This window comes from Artibeus jamaicensis, unplaced genomic scaffold, assembly GCF_021234435.1.
Source record: "Artibeus jamaicensis isolate MK-2021 breed Jamaican fruit bat unplaced genomic scaffold, CSHL_Jam_final contig_851, whole genome shotgun sequence".
Taxonomy (NCBI): Eukaryota; Metazoa; Chordata; class Mammalia; order Chiroptera; family Phyllostomidae; genus Artibeus; species Artibeus jamaicensis.
Genome location: NW_026521986.1, coordinates 6,551,583 through 6,569,537, shown reverse-complemented (window position 1 = coordinate 6,569,537; position 17,955 = coordinate 6,551,583). Strand labels below are relative to the sequence as shown.

The following is a 17,955-nucleotide window of genomic DNA, read 5'->3' as shown; positions in this document are numbered from 1 at the left end:
GGGAAGGGGGAGAATGGCATAAAAGGACAGGGGATAAGAAACATAATTGGTAGGTACAAAATAGACAGGGGCCTGTTAAGAATGGTATAGGAAATGGAGAAGCCAAAGAACTTACATGCACGACCCATGGACATGAACTAAGGGGCAACTGCTGGAGGGAAAGGGGGTACTGGGTGAGGGGGGAAGGGGGAAAATCAGGACAACTGTAACAGCATAATCAATAAAATATACTTTTAAAACGAATTGAAGTATATACAATTCCAGATTGAAGATGCCTGCTGAGTACCCGGCAAATGATTTTTTTTAAAAAAACGTCTATCATTGTTCATTAGTATGAAGTTTCCAAAGAGCAGAAATACAGATTCCAAAAACTTCTGGTGGTGGGAAGTGGGACAGAGAAAAAGAGAAACAAAACAAAAATACAATGGATTGGAAATACATTGGCATTAGGAGCCAGGAAAACACAGTTGTCACCTTAAAAGGTTTCAGTCACTTAATTTCTTTGTATTTCAGCTCTTCAGGGCTACCTAACAGAACCCACTCTCTATGAAAAAACACCACAATGTCTGAGCAACAACCCAAAATTACCTCACATATGCAGAATCAGGAAACATGACATACTGACTTCATGATACCTAGAGGTTAAAATGACCAGACAAGGATTTTACAACAGGTATTTTAACTATCTATTTACCTCAGTGAAGTGAAGAAAAATATATTTGTTATGAATAAAAAGATGGGAAACTTCAACTGAGCAACACAAAGCAGAAAAAATGACCAAACTCAGGCAGTCTATACTCTCGATCTCTAAACTGTAGCTACACCACTAGCGAGTACTACGTACCAGGTCCTCAGTAAATATTGGTTATTGTTAGTATCAGCCTTTTAAACAGTGACATTGGAACCCAAAAGATAATGGAGTAATGCTTAAAAATTCTGAAGGCATATAATTTATACAGTTTCCAATTTAGAAACCTGTAACCAAATAAGCTATCAATCAAATGTGAGACCAGAATAAAGATATACATAAAATTTTTTAAAATGTATCACTATATATCGCTTCTTGGCCTTTTGGCTAAGATCAAGTGTAAAAATGTATCACTATAACCAATGTCACCCTAATAAATTTAATTAAAAATGTTTTAAAATGTATCACCCAAGTGCTCTTTTGGAGGATCTCCTGGAGTACGTGTTTCATTGAAAGGAGTCCGTAAACCAAGAGAAAGGAGGGCAGGGCCTCAGCAAAGGGGAGAAGTGGAGAGAATTTCCTGCTGAAAGGCAGCGTCTGGACACCTGCCGCAGCCTGCTGAACACGCTCTGCCCAACGGAAGCAGGAGGGCAGGGGCTCCAGGAAGGAGGACTCAACACACACACGTGTGTGCACGCACATGCACACTCATACACACACACAAAAGAGAATCGATGTGTTGCCTGAAGTGTTTGACTATATCTAGAGTAGCTGTATAGCTCTGTCAGAAAATTTGAGAATGAATTCATGATACATGCGTTTTTAAAAAGAGGTAATGATTAAGTCTAAGAAGATTAAAGTTATACAAAAAAAAATATTCTCAAAGTATATTATCTGGTTTAGCTATAAATTACATTTTCATAGTAATAAATATACTTTGATAAAAATAAAAATGTAAAAAATAAAACAATGCAGTTTGCGTATCTTTTCATAATATACATAAGTATCTACCATACATTTTGTTTTCTTTATTTTTAATGATAAACTATTTGATGCATCCAGGAAAGTATAAGAAATTATATATATATATTTATATATATATATATATAATTTCATATATAATATATGAAATAATATACATGCACCTAACACCTACCTTTCAGTTAGCCATGTACATTTCAGGGCTTTTAAAAAATATTTTGAAGAAATGAACCATTAGAGATACAGTTGGAGTCTTCAGTGGAGATGTGTGGGCCTCCCCAGTCTCACTTCCTCTGCTCTCTGCCCAGATGTAACCACCACCCTGAACTTGGTATTTATCTTTCCCATGCATGTTTTTATATTATTATGTATGATTCTTTCCATAAACCATATAGAACTGTTCTGCGTATTTTTACATTTTAAGTAAATACACTGACCGGTATGTTTAACGACCCCTTTTTTTTACTCAGCATTGTTGAGATTAGTCTGGATTGATACATGTAGCTCTCATTCGTTCGTTTTTTAAATCACTTTTTAAATTTTTCAATTACAGTTGACATATATTAGTTTCAGATGTATACCACGGTGATTAGATATTGTATAACTTACTAAACAATCATCCTGACAAATCTCACAGCCCCCTGACACCACACCTGGTTATTAGAATGCTGGTGAGTGTACTCCCTGTGCTGTACTTGCCATCCCCATGACTTTTCTGTAACTACCCACCTGTGCTTCTCAACCCCTTCACCTTTTTTACCCATCCTCCCGACCACCCTCCCATCTGGCGGCTGTCAAAATGTTCTCTGCATATGAGTCTGTTTCTGTTCTGCTTACTCGTTTATTTGGATTTTTAGATTCAATTGTTGATAGATATGTATTTATTGCCATTTTCTTTTTCATATTTCTTCTTTTCTCTTCTTCTTAAAGAAGACACTTTAACATTTCATATACTACTGGTCTGGTGGGGTAATAAACTCCTTTAGCCTTTTCCTGTCTGGGAAGCTCTTTATCTGTCCTTTGATTCTAAATGAGAGCTTTGAGATTCGTCCATATTGATACATGTAGTTTGCATTCATTCATTTTAATGGCTATATTAAATTTCAATGTGCCTATATCAAAACTTACTTGTCCATGTCGTGCTTATGAACATTTAACCTGTTTTCAGCTTTTTGTCTGTCTCTTTCACGCATCCGCGTGAGAGTTTCTGCAGGGGTGGAACTATTGGGTCATCAGCAAGGGCTACTTTGAGATATTACCAAGTTGCTCTTAAAAATGGATAAATCCACTGAGACTCTCACCATTACTGTCTAACCAAGTCTCTGACCCTTGCCAATCTAAACTGTAATACAACATTAAAGAAAGTTTGGTGGGGGCACCTTTTAAGGTAATTTCGAAATTTACAATGCTACAACCCTAATATATCTCTTGTAATTTTATTTTCCCTTCCAGTCTTTTTTTCACTTTCTTTATTTTTCAGAAGACTTTGGCCACAGCTGTCTAAGAAGCCAGGGCAAACCCAGCTCCTCTCACCTTGCTATCCATTCGGCAGTGCCCTCGAAGAGGTCTGGAGTGACGATGTTGGTCAGAGAAGCTACCGAGGTGGCACAGTACGCACTTCTGGAAGGACAGAAATAGAGGGGAAAGTGTTAAGCTCTAAGGAAGAGCCTAAATAAGGCTCAGTGAACTTCTTGGGCAGATTGCTCTCTCTGCCTGGTAAGCTGTAGTCACCTCCTGTCCTCACTCTTGGCACAGGGTCAGTCCTCCCGGGTCTCCAACCGAGAGGTTTGACATTCTATTTGGATAGAGTTGCTCACAGCATGGCTTCAGCGAAAAGAACATGACATTCTATTCTCCCTACATCCACATGGTCAGATCTACATCAGAGGAAATAACAGCCGTATCAATTCATGTCAAAAGTGACTGCAGCTCCTCTTTCAAAGACCTATAAGGGTTCCCAAAATTCCATGGTGTCATTCAGGTATTTCTGACATGATTACTCACTCAGATATCAGTACTGTTTCAGGCCCAGGATTTCTGTCTGATTATGGCATGGACACATTAAAGCTTGACTATATATATATTTTCTACAACAAACACATTGCAAAGCAGGCCACCAGGCCATAATGGCTGCTTAGACCAGACGGGGCTAGATGAGCCCACTCAGATGCCTTCCTTAAGCCTCCGGAGGGAGGCTTTGATTTCAAGCACCCCCCCGGTATAGACACACATACACACGTGTTTTTAAGTGAAAAAGAAAGCGCACATGTTTTTATCCTCATCATGCTGTCCTGCTTGATTTGGAAGGATTCTGCCAGCCCTAATTCTTCTCGAAACAGTTATTTCAGCTTCGCCCTCTATGGTGGAACATGTCTACTAACTGTCTTTTCTTCCCTGCTACGGTCTTTTCAAATGCCAGCATCTCAGCTCCATTTTATCTTGAAGATAAAAATTCTGCTTACAAATCCTTTTTCTAAGACCTCCTAAAGGGGGGAGTGAGAAGGGTCTAGTTTCTGTATTAGTCAAACTTAAGTCAGACTTACTGAGGCTTTCCGAAGAAATCACTGCAGAAGCTGTGAACGGTATTATCCTACCAGCATTTTTACAGCCTGTTCGCGCTGGCCAAAGGCACCGCAGAGGCTGAGCTATGCCAGCAGGCATCGGATGCAAGAGTCCTGGGTGCCAAATGTTGCCATCTACCAAAAGCTAACTTCGAAGGTCTGATCTAATTTCCTTCAAGTCTTAAGTCTCTCAACAGGGTTCAAAAGTATTTGCTCTTGAATCCTAATGTAACTAACCTCTGAGGTAGGGAGGAGGCTGAAAACACAGTTCGCCTCTCATAGATGGAAGAACTGAGGCGTGATGCCAGAAGCCACTGACTAGTCCTAGATCTCACACTGAGACGGGGAGGGAACCAAAATGCATCTTTCTGGTGCAGGTTCTTCCTCTCTCCCTCCATCAAGTCATCACACCTCTCAAATCTGTCCATTGCTCTCCATCCACGCTGCTATTGCCCAAATCCAAGTCACTGTTACCTGGATCAGTCTCCTGTCCGGTCTTCCTCCCTTCAGCCCTGAAACCAGAAGACTTTTACTAAAATACTACTTACTATCTACTCATTGCAACTGGGGAACTAATAATACACAGATCACATCGCATATAGTCGGGTTACATCACTCCCTACTTAAAACTGTCTGTGGCTCCCTACTGTCTTTAAATTCTGGACTTCTTAAGATTTCAGGGCCCCTCACCTGTTCCCCGCAGGTGCTTCCAGCCCCCATCCTCCCACGGCCCCCAGGCCCTCTACACTTCAGCAACACGGAACTCTTTCTTGAACACACTCTATGCTCTGTCATCTAGGTATGTGATAAAATGGCAAAGTGATCATGCCATGGTTTGTTTGCTTTTGTCTAGTAATCTGAGAAAGCTTTAAGAAGCTAAATTTCAAGACTGTGCATATTGGATTGGAATATCTATAGAACAGGAATGAACATGTAGTGACCTTGAAGGGAAAAAAATCTTGTAAATTCTTCCTTAAGAGGCATCAACACAATACTGCATTACTTTTCCTCAGTAGTTGTATTGGCTTTGGTGAACTATACAATGTTTAAAAAACAAGGTAAGAGGCTCAAAATGGAATCACTTATGCTAAACCAATACTGATTTATAGTCTAAGCTTTCCCAGAAGTGGAATCTCGCACCAGTCCATCAGGAACCGCCTGATCGGCACTGGTTAGGTCATCTGCCTGCTAAGTCCCCACCATCCCCCAAGGTGACCTGGCCATTACCAGCCTGCCTTTGCCTAGTGCCCATTCCTGGTCCCTGCTCCCTCCCGCCTATGAAAGTATTTCATTTTATGCAGCTCCTTGGAGTTTCTTTCTATCTGCTAGACTGGTTGCCGCCCAAGTCAAATAGATTTTTGCTGAAATAAACTTTAAACTTTTAATGTGCCTCAGTTTATCTTTTAACAAGAGATACTGAGACATTGTGACATAATAAATATAAATGTGGTCTTCTGCACAGTTCCTGGCACAGTGGTCCTAAAACCCTTGGGACAGTCTGAGTTACAGGTGTGATGGGACAGTCCTTCGTTTTTATAACAAGCCCCAGTCCGCTGTATCTGGGGTGAGTCCTGGAGGATGGGGACCAGTGAGCAGATGAAGGAACTATGTGATTGGAAGGTCAGAACGTTCAGCCCCACCCTCCAGAGGAAAAGGGCTGGAGATTGGGTTAATCGCCAATGGCCAATGATTTAATCAATCATGCCTATATAACGGAACCCCCATAACAACCCTAGATGAAGAGATTCAGGGAGCTTCTGGGTTGGTGAATGCACCCAGTGCCTGCTGGGGGGTGGCACACCCCCAACTTCATGGGGACAGAAGTTCCTGCGCTCCGAAAATTTCCAGACATCTCCCTATCTACCTCTTCATCAGGCTGCTGATTTGTATCCTTTATAATATACTTCAGAATGAACCAGTAATAGTAAAGTGTTTCCCTGAGTTCTGTGAGCTGTTCTAGCAGATCACTGAACCTGAGGAGAACATCACAGGAACCCCAATTTGTAGCCACGTCAGGCAGGCAGCAGGACAGGAGTATGGATAACCAAGGGACATGACATGCTACTTGTGACTGGCATTTGAAGTAGGGGCACTGTAGTGGGACTGAGCCCTTATCCTGTGGTGTGTATCCTCACTCACAGTTGTGGTATCCTAAGTATCGTGAGTAGAGAAACAGTTTTTCTAGTAGACACCTAAGCTAATTTTTTGATATGAGCCGGCAAGTTGCAGATAGAAGGAAGTCGTTCACTAGAGGGTTCCGCAGTCCGGTCACCTACTTTTATCCGCAATGTATTTCATGCTCCGTGACCACCGTGTCTTTTCTTCCCCTACATTTTCAAACCAATGGCTCACCCAGAATGTTAATCTGCTCGTGTAGAAGCAAACACATTTACAAAAAGGCAGTGAGATGGCTTTGATAGAGAAATCTCATAAAAATGTATTATTCAGACTAGGCAATAAGACTTCGGTATAAAATCTCAATGATCGCTACCATTGAGAAATGACTTGTTCAGTGAATTCTCTATATGCTTCATAAGCAATTGTCTGCCAGGGGAATAAGCTGCTTACTAGGTGCATTAGACGATTCTTGAGTTAAGTAATAATTTTGCAGCAATTCCTTCTAATCGGTCAATGCAAGCCTACTTCACTGTGCCCCACTGGCCCAGAAGGGTTCTGTGCCTGCCGAAGCAGTGCTTGTGCGGGAGTTAAACGTTGTCACAATTTCATCAAATCCATTCAGAAAACATTCACTAAGTCCCTACTGGCCTTTCCTCTCCTTTCCTGTCCCACAGAGGTGAAAGATTATATGACACTATATGGTTATTATATATCATGGTATATCATTTTATGCATGATGAATGTATCTTTAACTTTTAAAACAAGAGCAGTTGATTTTCTTTCTGCCTTACTTATATTTTGATATTTACATAAAAGACATTGAGTGATCATCACACTGAGGATGTCTGTATCATCTCTGCAATGACTGTGATACTGTGTCACCAGCAAGTCATTCTGCCTGTCATTCTGTGACAGAGCAGCAGCTTCACCATGCTCTTCCTTGGGTCTGGTGTCTCTAATGGCAAGCCCTGGAACCCACTGATGCAGCAGCCCGAGAAAAACCCCACTCACCTCACATCCACCTCACCTCCAACGTGCATGAGGAAAGAGCCGTCGGGCTGCTTCAGAGAGTACAAATACTGAAGAAGCTTCTCCCTGCGAAACAAATGGGAGAGAGGCCAGAGATGGTGAGGTCAGTGCAGTGCCAGCAGCGATGGGGGTGGGGGGCGCCCCTCTGCATTTCCGTCACTGCTGGCTTTGGCTGTACCTGTTAATGACGTCATAGGCCTCCTCAGTGCCAATGATGCACAGGGCATTGACTGCCGCGTATGTGGGTGCAAGGTGTGGGTACTGGCCAGGGCCCCCTCCAAAGCCGCCGTCTGGGCTTTGACACAGCTCCAGGAACTGACACACACTAGGTACACAGCCAAAGGGAAAAGCACAGTCAGACATTGATTTCCAAACATGAAATTCCACCAGAGTCCAGGCCTTTCCAAATGTTCCCTGGTCCCTCAAAAGGAACAAGAAAAAAGCTCTCCTCCTGCCTAGTGAACATATATTAAAAGTACTGAACCTGCACAAAGGGCCTAGCTCTCTACCCTGCTCTCATCAGCGTTGTATGCTTTCCATCTGAGTTTTACATTTAAGCATGTGCCTAGCCACAAAGCAAGAATGTAAGGCCGGGCAGAAACAAACGGCCTTTCCCAGGGCTGGGGGAACTGTCATGCTTCTTGACTGAATCTTTCCCATATTCTCATGCTTCTTTCCACACTAACCACCCAGGTCTTGATCCATCATAAGGCCTACCAAGAATATCTAAAGAGATGCCTTCTCACTCCCATCGCCACCTATGCTCCAGTGGGCTAGTGGTTTTTATTCCTTTAACCAACAAGAAACAAGCTTTTATGGAGCCTGCCTCCATGGTTAGGAGAACCATGCTCATCTCCACTGGGAAACCGTAAGTACTGCTGACTCATGTCACTGAGTGCATCCCCATCTGTCAGTTCAAGAAGTTTTTCACATAATCCACAGAGGCCCGAGCTCCCTCACTGTACAGCGGAGACTGTACAGTGAGGGCGGGCCTTCAAGCCCATGCCAACAAGCCTGGCATCAGTTTGCCCGGAAGTCACATTCTTGCTCCAGATTAAACCAAGAATTATGTGACCAAGGCCCTCTGAAGTTCATCAGAAAGGGGTACGCCAGGAAAGCTCTGGTTATCAAGTTCTTTCCCCACAACCCAGCAGGGACCACAGGCTTCCTGTGAGGACAGGCTTCCATTTAAGAGGATGAACTGCAAATCTGTGACCTTCTAGTGCTCAGGCAGCCTTCTTCTGGGCTCTTCCCATTCTTTCTCATCTATCTTTCCTTCTTATCTTTTCTTATTCTTTCTTAGCTGCTGGAGAGACCACGTAGAGCCTAGTTAGTCTCCACTAAGACTTCAGTTTATTGCTGCTTTTCCACAATGTGTTTGATTTCAGACCTTCCCTTATCTGGGCAGAGCGGGGAGCAATGGAAAAGGCAGTTGACTTGCTGCTGGAGTGCTGAAACCATCATAGGTCAAAAACAATGCACATTGCATTCTGTTTACACCTAAACTTTTGCTGTAAGAAACACAAGGATGGAAACTGAAGTTGATAATCGGAAAGAAAGACAGTTTCGTGGCATGTTTTTAATAGCAATTACTTTTAATAGAGAAGATGAGTTGGTTGCTAACATATTTTCCAAATCGTCCTTAATTTTTATTGCATTTCCCAGAAACAAATAGCTAATAAACACATGTCCTGACAAAGCCTGGCTGCACTGGCACGTAAAAAGTGTTCTTTGTCACAAAAGGTTTTAGCTGATATAAAACTTAGCACATTAAAGAGAAAAAAAAAAAAGCAAAGAGTCACCTAGTTATCCATTCGCTTTCCCAGCTCCAAGATAGAATGATGCCAAATGCAACCCTCCTGACCCAGTAGCCTGAAGGGTGGAATGAGCTGGGATCAGAATGTTCCAGACACCTCTAAACCCTGCCTCCACGCCAACCACTGTCAGCTGACCGGCAGCATCTGACTGTCCGTGGGGCTATGCTGGGGCATGAGGGGTTGGGCTTTTCTTGACTTCCAGACACTTCGCATTATGGGACATTCTGATCCAGAGGCGAGCACGTTAATGAACTGGAAAACTGACCTTGAAGCTACCAGCTGTCATCAGCAGAATTCTCAGCTGTTCTGAAAACCAAAATGTGATGGGTACTTCTATCTCTCAAAAAGGAGAAAAACTTAGAGACCAGAAATTCACCAACTGACACTTTGTAAAAAACAAGTATTCATAAGTCATTCACACAGTCATATGACTAAAAGATCTAGCTGATCAATTTTCTTTCAGATCAGGAAGGGCCTTCATTCTAGATTACATGACCAAGATTGTGGGAAACTATCTTCTAGATCAGAGATTTTTTTCAATATGTTTTATTGATTATGCTATTATAGTTGTCCCATTTCCCCCCCCCCCTTTATTCCCCTCTGACCTGGGCACCCCCTCCCACCTACATTCCCCCACTTTAGCTCATGTCCATAGGTCATATATATAAGTTCTTTGGCTTCTACATTTCCTATACTATTCTTAACATCCCCCTTTCTATTTTCTACCAACCATTTATGCTACTTATTCTCTGTAGCTTTTCTCCCTCTCTCCCTCTCTTACTTCCCCACTGATAACCCTCCATGTGATCGCCATTTCTGTGATTCTGTGCCTGTTCTAGTTGTTTGCTTAGTTTGCTTTTGTTTTTGTTTTAGGTGTGGTTGTTAATAACTGTGAGTTTGTTGTCATTTTACTGCCCATATTTTTTATCTTCTTTTTCTTAGATAAATCCCTTTAACATTTGATATAAGGGCTTGGTGATGATGAACTCCTTTAACTTGACCTTGTCTGGGAAGTGCTTTATCTACCCTTCTATTCAAAATGATAGTTTTGCTGGATAGAGCAATCTTGGATATAAGTCCTTGCCTTTCATGACTTAGAATACTTCTTTCTAGCCCCTTCTTGCCTGCAAGGTTTCTTTTGAGAAATCAGCTGACAGTCTTATGGGAAATCCTTTACAAATAACTGTCTCTTCTTTTGCTGCTTTTAAGATTCTCTCCTTATCTTTAATCTTGGGTAATTTAATTATGATGGACCTTGCTGCATTCCTCCTTGGGTCCAACTTCTCTGGGACTCTCTGAGCTTCCTGGACTTCCTAGAAGTCTATTTCCTTTGCCAGATTGGGAAAGTTCTCCTTCATTATTTTTTTCCTGTTTATTTTTTATTTTATTGATTATGCCATTACAGTTGTTCTATTTCCCCCCTTCATTCCCCTCCACCCTGCATACCACCTCCCCCACCATTTCCTCCCTTTAGTTTATGACCACGTGTCTCAAGTTCTTTAGATTCTGTATTTCCCCTACTATTCTTGTCCTCCCCCTATCTATTTTCTACCTACCGTCTATGCTACTTATTTTCTGTACCTTCTCCCCGCTTCTCCTTCTCCCACTCCCTTGTTGCTAACCCTCCATGTGGTCTTCATTTCTATGGTTCTGCTCCTGATCTAGCTGTCCTCTTAGTTTGCTTTTGTTTTAGGTGTGGTTGTTAATAACTGTGAGTTTGCTGTCCTTTCACTGTTCATCTTTTTTATCTTGTTTTTCTTAGATAAGTCCCTTTAACATTTCATATAATAAGGGCTTGGTGATGATAAACTCCTTGAATTTGACCTTATCTGAGAAGCACTTTATCTGCCCTTCCATTCTAAATGAAAGCTTTGCTGGATAGAGCAATCTTGGTTGTAGGTCTTTGGATTTCATGACTTGGAATACCTCTTTCCAGCCCCTTCTTGCCTGTAAGGTCTCTTTTGAGAAATCTGCTGACAGTCTGATGGGAACTCCTTTGTAGGTGACTGTATCCTTATCTCTTGCTGCTTTTAGGATTCTCTCCTTCCTTTTAATCTTGGCTAATGTAATTATGATGTGCCTTGGTGTGTCCCTTCTTGGGTCCAACTTCGTTGGGACTCTCTGAGCTTTCTGGATTTCCTGGAAGTCTACTTCCTTTGCCAGATGGGGGAAGTTCTCCTTAATAATTTGTAAAAATAAATTTTCCACTCGTGGATGTTCCTCTTCCCCTTCTGGTATCCCTATAACTCGAATGTTGGAACGTTTAAAGATGTCCTAGAGGTTCCTAAGCCTTTCCTCATTTTTTTGAATTCTTGTTTCTTCATCGTTTTCTGTTTGGTCATTTTTTTCTTCCTTCTGGTTCGCTCCCTTAATTTGAATCCCAGTTTCCTTTCCATTACTGTTGGTTTCCTGTGCATTTCCCTTCATTTCAATTAGTTTAGCCTTCATATGTTCCTCTAACTTGTGACTAACATCAACCAGTTCTGTGAGCATCCTGATCACCAGTGTTTTGAACTGTGCATTTGAGTTTGGCTATTTCTTCATCGCTTAGAGTTATTGGCTCTGGGGCTTTGAGCTGTTCTTCTTGAGCCACAATGTTTTGCTCTGTTCATGCCTGTTAGGTACGAGGAGGAGAGCCTTAGGTGTTCACCAGGACAGGGCAACCCACGACGCTGCGTTTGGATGCTGTATGTGGAAGAGAGGTCGGAGAGGGAACAATGGTGCTTGCTCTGCTCTCTGCCCGTTTTCAGTCACTTCCCCTGCTTCCCACAATCAAATTGGGCCTTCCTGGTGCTGATTCCCAGGTGGGTGGTTTTGTGTGCATTATAGGATCCTGTGGGCCTCTCCAACAAACTCTCCTGTGAATCTGGAAGTTTCTCCTACTACCGCCTCAACACCCACCAGTGTTTTCAATCAGAGGTTTGAGGCTTTATTTCCCCACACTGGAGCCCAGGGTCACATGATCTGTCTCGTTCCCCTGTTGTTCCTCCTGGTTTATCTGCGCGTGATTGTGAGACCCCACAGTCCGCAATCAGCTGCCTTGCCTGCTCCACCAGCTGCCACTGCGCACTGAGTCCTCTCCTCCTGGCTGCTTGACTCTGCCCCTCCTACCAGTCTGGATGAATGTTTCTTCTTTAACTCCTTGGTTGTCGGACTTCCACAGAGTTAAATTTTCTGTCAGTTCTGGTTGTTTTTTGTTTTTAAATGTCTGTTGTCCTTCTTTTGGTTGTGCAAGGAGGCACAGTGTGTCTACCTATGCCTCCATCTTGGCCAGAAGTAGATCAGAGATTTTTAAACCCAAAAAGTATGTATCAGAATCACTGAAGAGCTGGTAAAGAATACACAGACTCAAGGCTTGCTGAAGCAGGAAAGAGCCTGGGCCTCCATAGTTTTATCAAATTCCCAGGTGATTTGGATACACACAAAGTGAGCACTACACAGTTTTGCTGAGCAATTAGAATCACCTGGGGGATGCCCACAGCCCAGGCCACACCTTACACCAATTAAATCAGAATCAGTGTAATTGGGACCCAGGCAGCAATATTTTTAAAACTCCCCATTTGACTTTAATGTACAGCCAAGTATTAATGCTCCTCAACTTGAGCCTGTATAGAAATCACCTGGAGATCCTGTTGGAGTGCAGACCGAATTCAGTGGTGCTGGATGGGCCCGAGGGCGGCATTTCCAGCAAGCTTCCAGGTGACGGCAATGCTGCCGGCCTGTGGGTCACATTTTGGGTAGCAATGGGATGGATCAGCACTGTCCAATAGGTAGACAGTAACCACACAAGGCTATTTAAATTTTTAATTCAAATAAAATTTAAAATTTAGCTCCTTGGGCCACACAAGCCCCACTGCAACTGCTCAAAAGTTACCTGTCACTAGTGGCTACCACAGAATAGAGAATATTTCCGGTATCACAGAAGGTTGTACTGGAAACCACTGTTCTAACATTCAACTATTAAAGAGTGCATAAAACTTACAAGAGGGTCAAGTTCAAAGCAAGGGTGTCAAAGACTTACTGGCAGCCTCATAAGGAGTTTACTCAGTCTTTTAGGTGACAGCTGAGGTCTGACCGAGTGTGGTTGATTCTGGACATCGCTGTCACTAGTTGGATGAAGAACTCACAAGCACGTACAGAGAATAACAAAATAATACAAATGATCAGAGAAACACCTCCACGGTGAGAATTAAAGTAGAATATTATAAAACAAATCAGAAAGCAATTAGAATAAAACAAATGAAATAGGTACCAGTAGCAATGTACGTGCTCAGGGGTGGCAGGAGCGGGGATGAGTGAAGTGTATAAACGTATCACGGGAAAGGACTAGGAATACTGCAGAAAAGGGCCCGGGGCCAGAGTCCACGAGCTGTGAACAGCAACAAGAGTGCCTGTGAAAAGCATTACAAACACAGTACTGGTCAGAACTGGCTCAAGCCTCCATTTTCCAACTCAAAGGAAGTTTGGATGAGAGTTGTAAAAATGGCTAAATATAAAAAACATTAAAAGGCTTAATATTACAGGCAACCACAGTAGAGAGCTACCCAGCAACATACCTCAAAAATACAAAGGGTAACTATACAAACTTTCTGGTAAATAAATAAAAACCGAACCTAATCTGCAGCAAGATTTTAGGTTAGATGTAAGAAAAACGTCAGCACCAGAATAAGTTACCACAGACAGACTTAAGGTCTAGAATAAGTTACAAAGATTATAGCTTTGGAAATAGGAACAGTTATTCTTGAGCAGAACGGCTCAAGAGTAGATGCAAATGCAAGAGGAATGAGTTGGCATCGAGCTTCTTCTAGCACTAAGCCTTTTGGATCTCATACTTAAACAGCTTCTGCTTATACTACAAGGGAGAGGAAAAGTCCTGGCCCAGGAAGACCCAGAGCAATGAACAGGTGAAAGGCAGGCAGGCTCTCGCCGTTCCAGGAAGCAGCGCTGCCCATGGTGTGTGACAGGTTCTCTGACTCTTCGTCAACCCCCTGGATGCTGCTGTTTGGGATGTGCAGTCAAGTCTAAAGTTGGTCATTTTACAGCAGGGTTGCTCCACCTTGGCACTGTTGAGATTTTGGGCCGGATCATTCTTGGTTGTGGGGACTGTTCTGTGGAGGATGTTTAGCTGTATCCCTTGCCTCTACCCACTAGATGCCAGGTGCTGCTGGCAGAAAAAAAAATAATCCCACAACACAGATAAGGTATCCTCACTAAAGGTAAAGAAACAAATCATAGTTAAATTTAAAAATTAAAAGGAAAAAATATAAATATTTAAGGAGTTATTCAGGGGAGAAACTGTTAATAATCTTTGAAAAGGGAAATAATAAAACACTGACACATGAAAATTTAATTTTAATCTTTGGGAAAACTTTGCAAGTGGAAAAGTCCTACAACGATTTTTAAGTTAAAGACAATTAAATCATACAGAAGCTAAAAACCTAACTCAAGGGTGCAGTGGTCTCCCTGCGGTTTTCTTTTTTTTCCGTGCATTTCATTAAAGTGATTTTCAATAACAAAACATGGGATTCTCATTAAAGAATGCTTCCTTCAGTGCTAAAATTGTGAGCAAAAGCAAATATACTTAGCCTGATTCCCAAATTTATTATGGGTAAACATGTATGCATTTGCAGATACAATGAATGCCCTAGGAGAAGCAAGCCAAGTCCCTACCTATGAATACACTATTCTGGAAAGGTCTGACAGCCGCAGTAAAAACTGGCCTAACTGGCTCCAGTCAGCAGTCCCAGTAGCTGACAGAAGTGATTCTGTCCACTAGAGGGAACTCAGCGTGGCATTTTTCCCCCTGAACAAATAGAAGCACAACGATGAACAAAATAGGAAAGAGCAAAGTGTGTGTATGTGTGGGTCACATACTAGGTGAGGGAGTGGGGAGAAGAGAGGACAGGAAATGATAAAAATCCAGAGCTAAATGCAGCCTCTAGGTCACCTTAATGTTTGTATGGGGAAGAAAAAAGCCAGTGCACACTTTCAAAGCAATTCTTTTCCCTGTGCAAAATAAATAAAAAGGCAATATCCTACATCAGGCAGTCTAAAAAACAAATCCCCATATTTTTACAGAAGTCATTAAGATTTTTCTGTATCTTACTAAAAATCTTTCTTTATAGGTCAAAGCCACAAGGCTCAGTACATAATAAATATTATCAGCATGTAGAATTAACTGCCTGCTAGGAAAATTTAAGTAATTCTTTAAGAGTTCGTTAAATTGATGCTCCACAGAATCACAAGTAAAGCTTTCAAGGCTGCCATGAAATCCTCAGTCATTCACCATCAACTTGTTCTTGAAATCAGCTTTGCAGTTTTAAGACTCTCTTTAATTATAAATGACGGTTCATTGCAGAAAATGCAAATATGTTTAGGAAACAAGAGAAAAAAATCACCTTTAACCCCCCTATCCAGAAATCATACCTACCATGTGTTCATACATCCTTCTGGCTTTTCTATGCATATAACCATCTATATTTTTAATCTAGAAAAGTGAAATCTTTTAAACTACCTTTTGGACTTAAATCATGAACACCTCTATAAATATAGCAATTTTTATATACAAATATATACATTTACATATACTTTTTATTGAAATCTAAATAACATATAACATTAGTTTCAGGTGTACAACATAGTACTTTGATATTTGTATATATTGCAAAATGATCACCACAATAAGCCTAGTTAGCATCTGTTAACTTCTCAGTTTTTAAATCGCTGCATAAGTATTTCATTGTATGCACTGCATCATAATTTACTTGAAGCTTTAAAGCATCCCTTACTGGGACTATTTAGGTTGACTCCAATTGTTAAGTGTGAAACGCTTGAAAGGAGTCCTCTCTTCCTATCAGATGCCACAAAAGCTTCGCTGACACGTATTTCCTCAGAAAAGCCTCACCTGCAGACAAGCCAGAAAAACCTCCCAGTCCATGCTGACCCAAGGAACCCCTAGCACTGTCTTCCTTCTCCAGATTGGCCTGTGTCTTCCTCTAGGGGGCGCCGGTGCTCTACTCTCACGATCCCCACATTTCCTTTTTCTTCTCTCCTATAGGACTTTCCCATTCCCCTGCGGAACATCCTGATTGTGTATGTGTGGGGCAGAAACTTCCCAAACAGGCCACAATCCCTAACTGGTATTTCAAAAACACATGAGGCTCTATTTTGACAATTAAATTCCTGGTGCTGCAGGAACTGTATCCAACTCCACTTTGAACTAGAAGCAACGGGGCTTGGAGCAGCATCTGGTGGGGAAGACAATGCATATTTCTCCTCTCCCTCAGAAAGTATCGCATCTATCATAGGGTTAATGGTCTAATTCTTTATTATCTTCCCTATCCACATTCATCACAAGACACCCTGCCCAGGAAAGCAAGAATGAGAGGTTATTGTTAAGACAGAATGAATGAGACAATGTGCACTTCTGTTCTTCTGACCTGACAGTGTGACCCAGGCAGGGCACTGTGACCAGGGAGGGGCACAGGCTAGCTTCCACCCGTCCTGGTACAGCCGCCCCTGTGTGCTGTGGGAAAATGAACCTGGCTCGGGGTCTCCTCTCCCGCAGAAGCCCCAGGGGAGTGGATGAACTCAAGTTGCTGGCGATGGGACGTGTTCTCTGCCACTGAGAACTAGGACATTGGCTCCAATTCCTGGCTGCCCTCTCCTCCCCCAGGTATCCCTAAGACTACAAGGATGACCAGTCCCTTCTTCTTTAAAATATATTTCACAAGCTTCCAAGGATGAGGTACCACACTGAGAACACCATCCGAGCCAGCAGTTTGGGAAGGCTCTTAGTTGCTTAGATCTCTAACCGTAAGAAAATTGTGAGTCATGGCATCTGCACACCAACACAACAACCCATCCAGTGCCAACAAGAGCCATGCTGTCCCCCAGGCACTGGTGGGGAGGGACCTCTGTGGAGGTGTTTATGGAAGGCAAAGGCATTTTTGTTCACTGGGTTGGCACACGCTTCCCCACAGAAGCTATTCAAATGCATACTCTACTTTCTGGCAAAATTATGCCTCCCAAAGTTGATGATAAAGACTTTTCTCAAAGACCAGAACAAGAGCCAAAAGAAAAGGCCATAAAGAAATCAGAATCCTTCCCTCGGGAGTTCAAAGACTCTTTCTACCCACGAGCTTACAATGGGCTTCTAAAGTGGAGGAGTTTCAGGAAGTTACTGGAGGGCGAAAAAAGCATGGGTTTCTTTGAAGCACTCTGTGATTTTCATTAAAAATAAATAGAACCAAAACAAAACAAAAAGCACCCTAAGTACAATCCCAGAGAGCAGCCTAGATGGCCCCGCAGCCAGACTCACTCTGCCGCCACCATCTGGGGGATGGGTTCGTCCAGCAGTTCCAAGCTGTGCAGGATCCAATAGCAGAGCCACGGGCGGCTGGCGTCCAGACACTGCAAAAGGTACAGGGGAGAAAACACACCCTTTATTCAGAATCTTTCCGAGATACTGCCGACAAGGAGGCATCTGTCTCTGGCAGCCTGGCAAGGGTGGGGGGAGGGCACCTGACAAACAATCGGTGAATGAAGGACATGGTTCTCTGGCCTTGGCCAGGAGCTGACGTAACCATATGTGAGGAAAGGACAATGGGACATAGAAGTTTACCTTGAACCCATTGGGTCCTTCTCTGACAGGCACCTACAGAAGGCTGAGCAGAGTACGTGTCACGTGCAAGGAAGTTAAATGCTGCTGTGTTCTCAGTGTAGACCCAAGGAGAGATATAATCCCAGACTAGAATTCCCT

The 17,955-nt window shown here is 42.5% G+C and overlaps 1 protein-coding gene across 1 annotated transcript in view; it reads right to left on the bottom strand.

Annotated features, from left to right (window-relative positions):
• The window catches only part of FNTB (farnesyltransferase, CAAX box, beta), a 62,031-nt gene that overhangs the window by 20,541 nt on the left and 23,535 nt on the right, over window positions 1–17,955 (bottom strand). The window contains exons 4-7 of the mRNA XM_037125894.2: window positions 17,515–17,606; window positions 7,556–7,702; window positions 7,360–7,443; window positions 3,203–3,289 (exon numbers count right to left, since the gene is read on the bottom strand). Coding sequence (XP_036981789.2) covers window positions 3,203–3,289; window positions 7,360–7,443; window positions 7,556–7,702; window positions 17,515–17,606 — 410 coding nt within the window. The remainder of the gene's footprint in view (window positions 1–3,202; window positions 3,290–7,359; window positions 7,444–7,555; window positions 7,703–17,514; window positions 17,607–17,955) is intronic.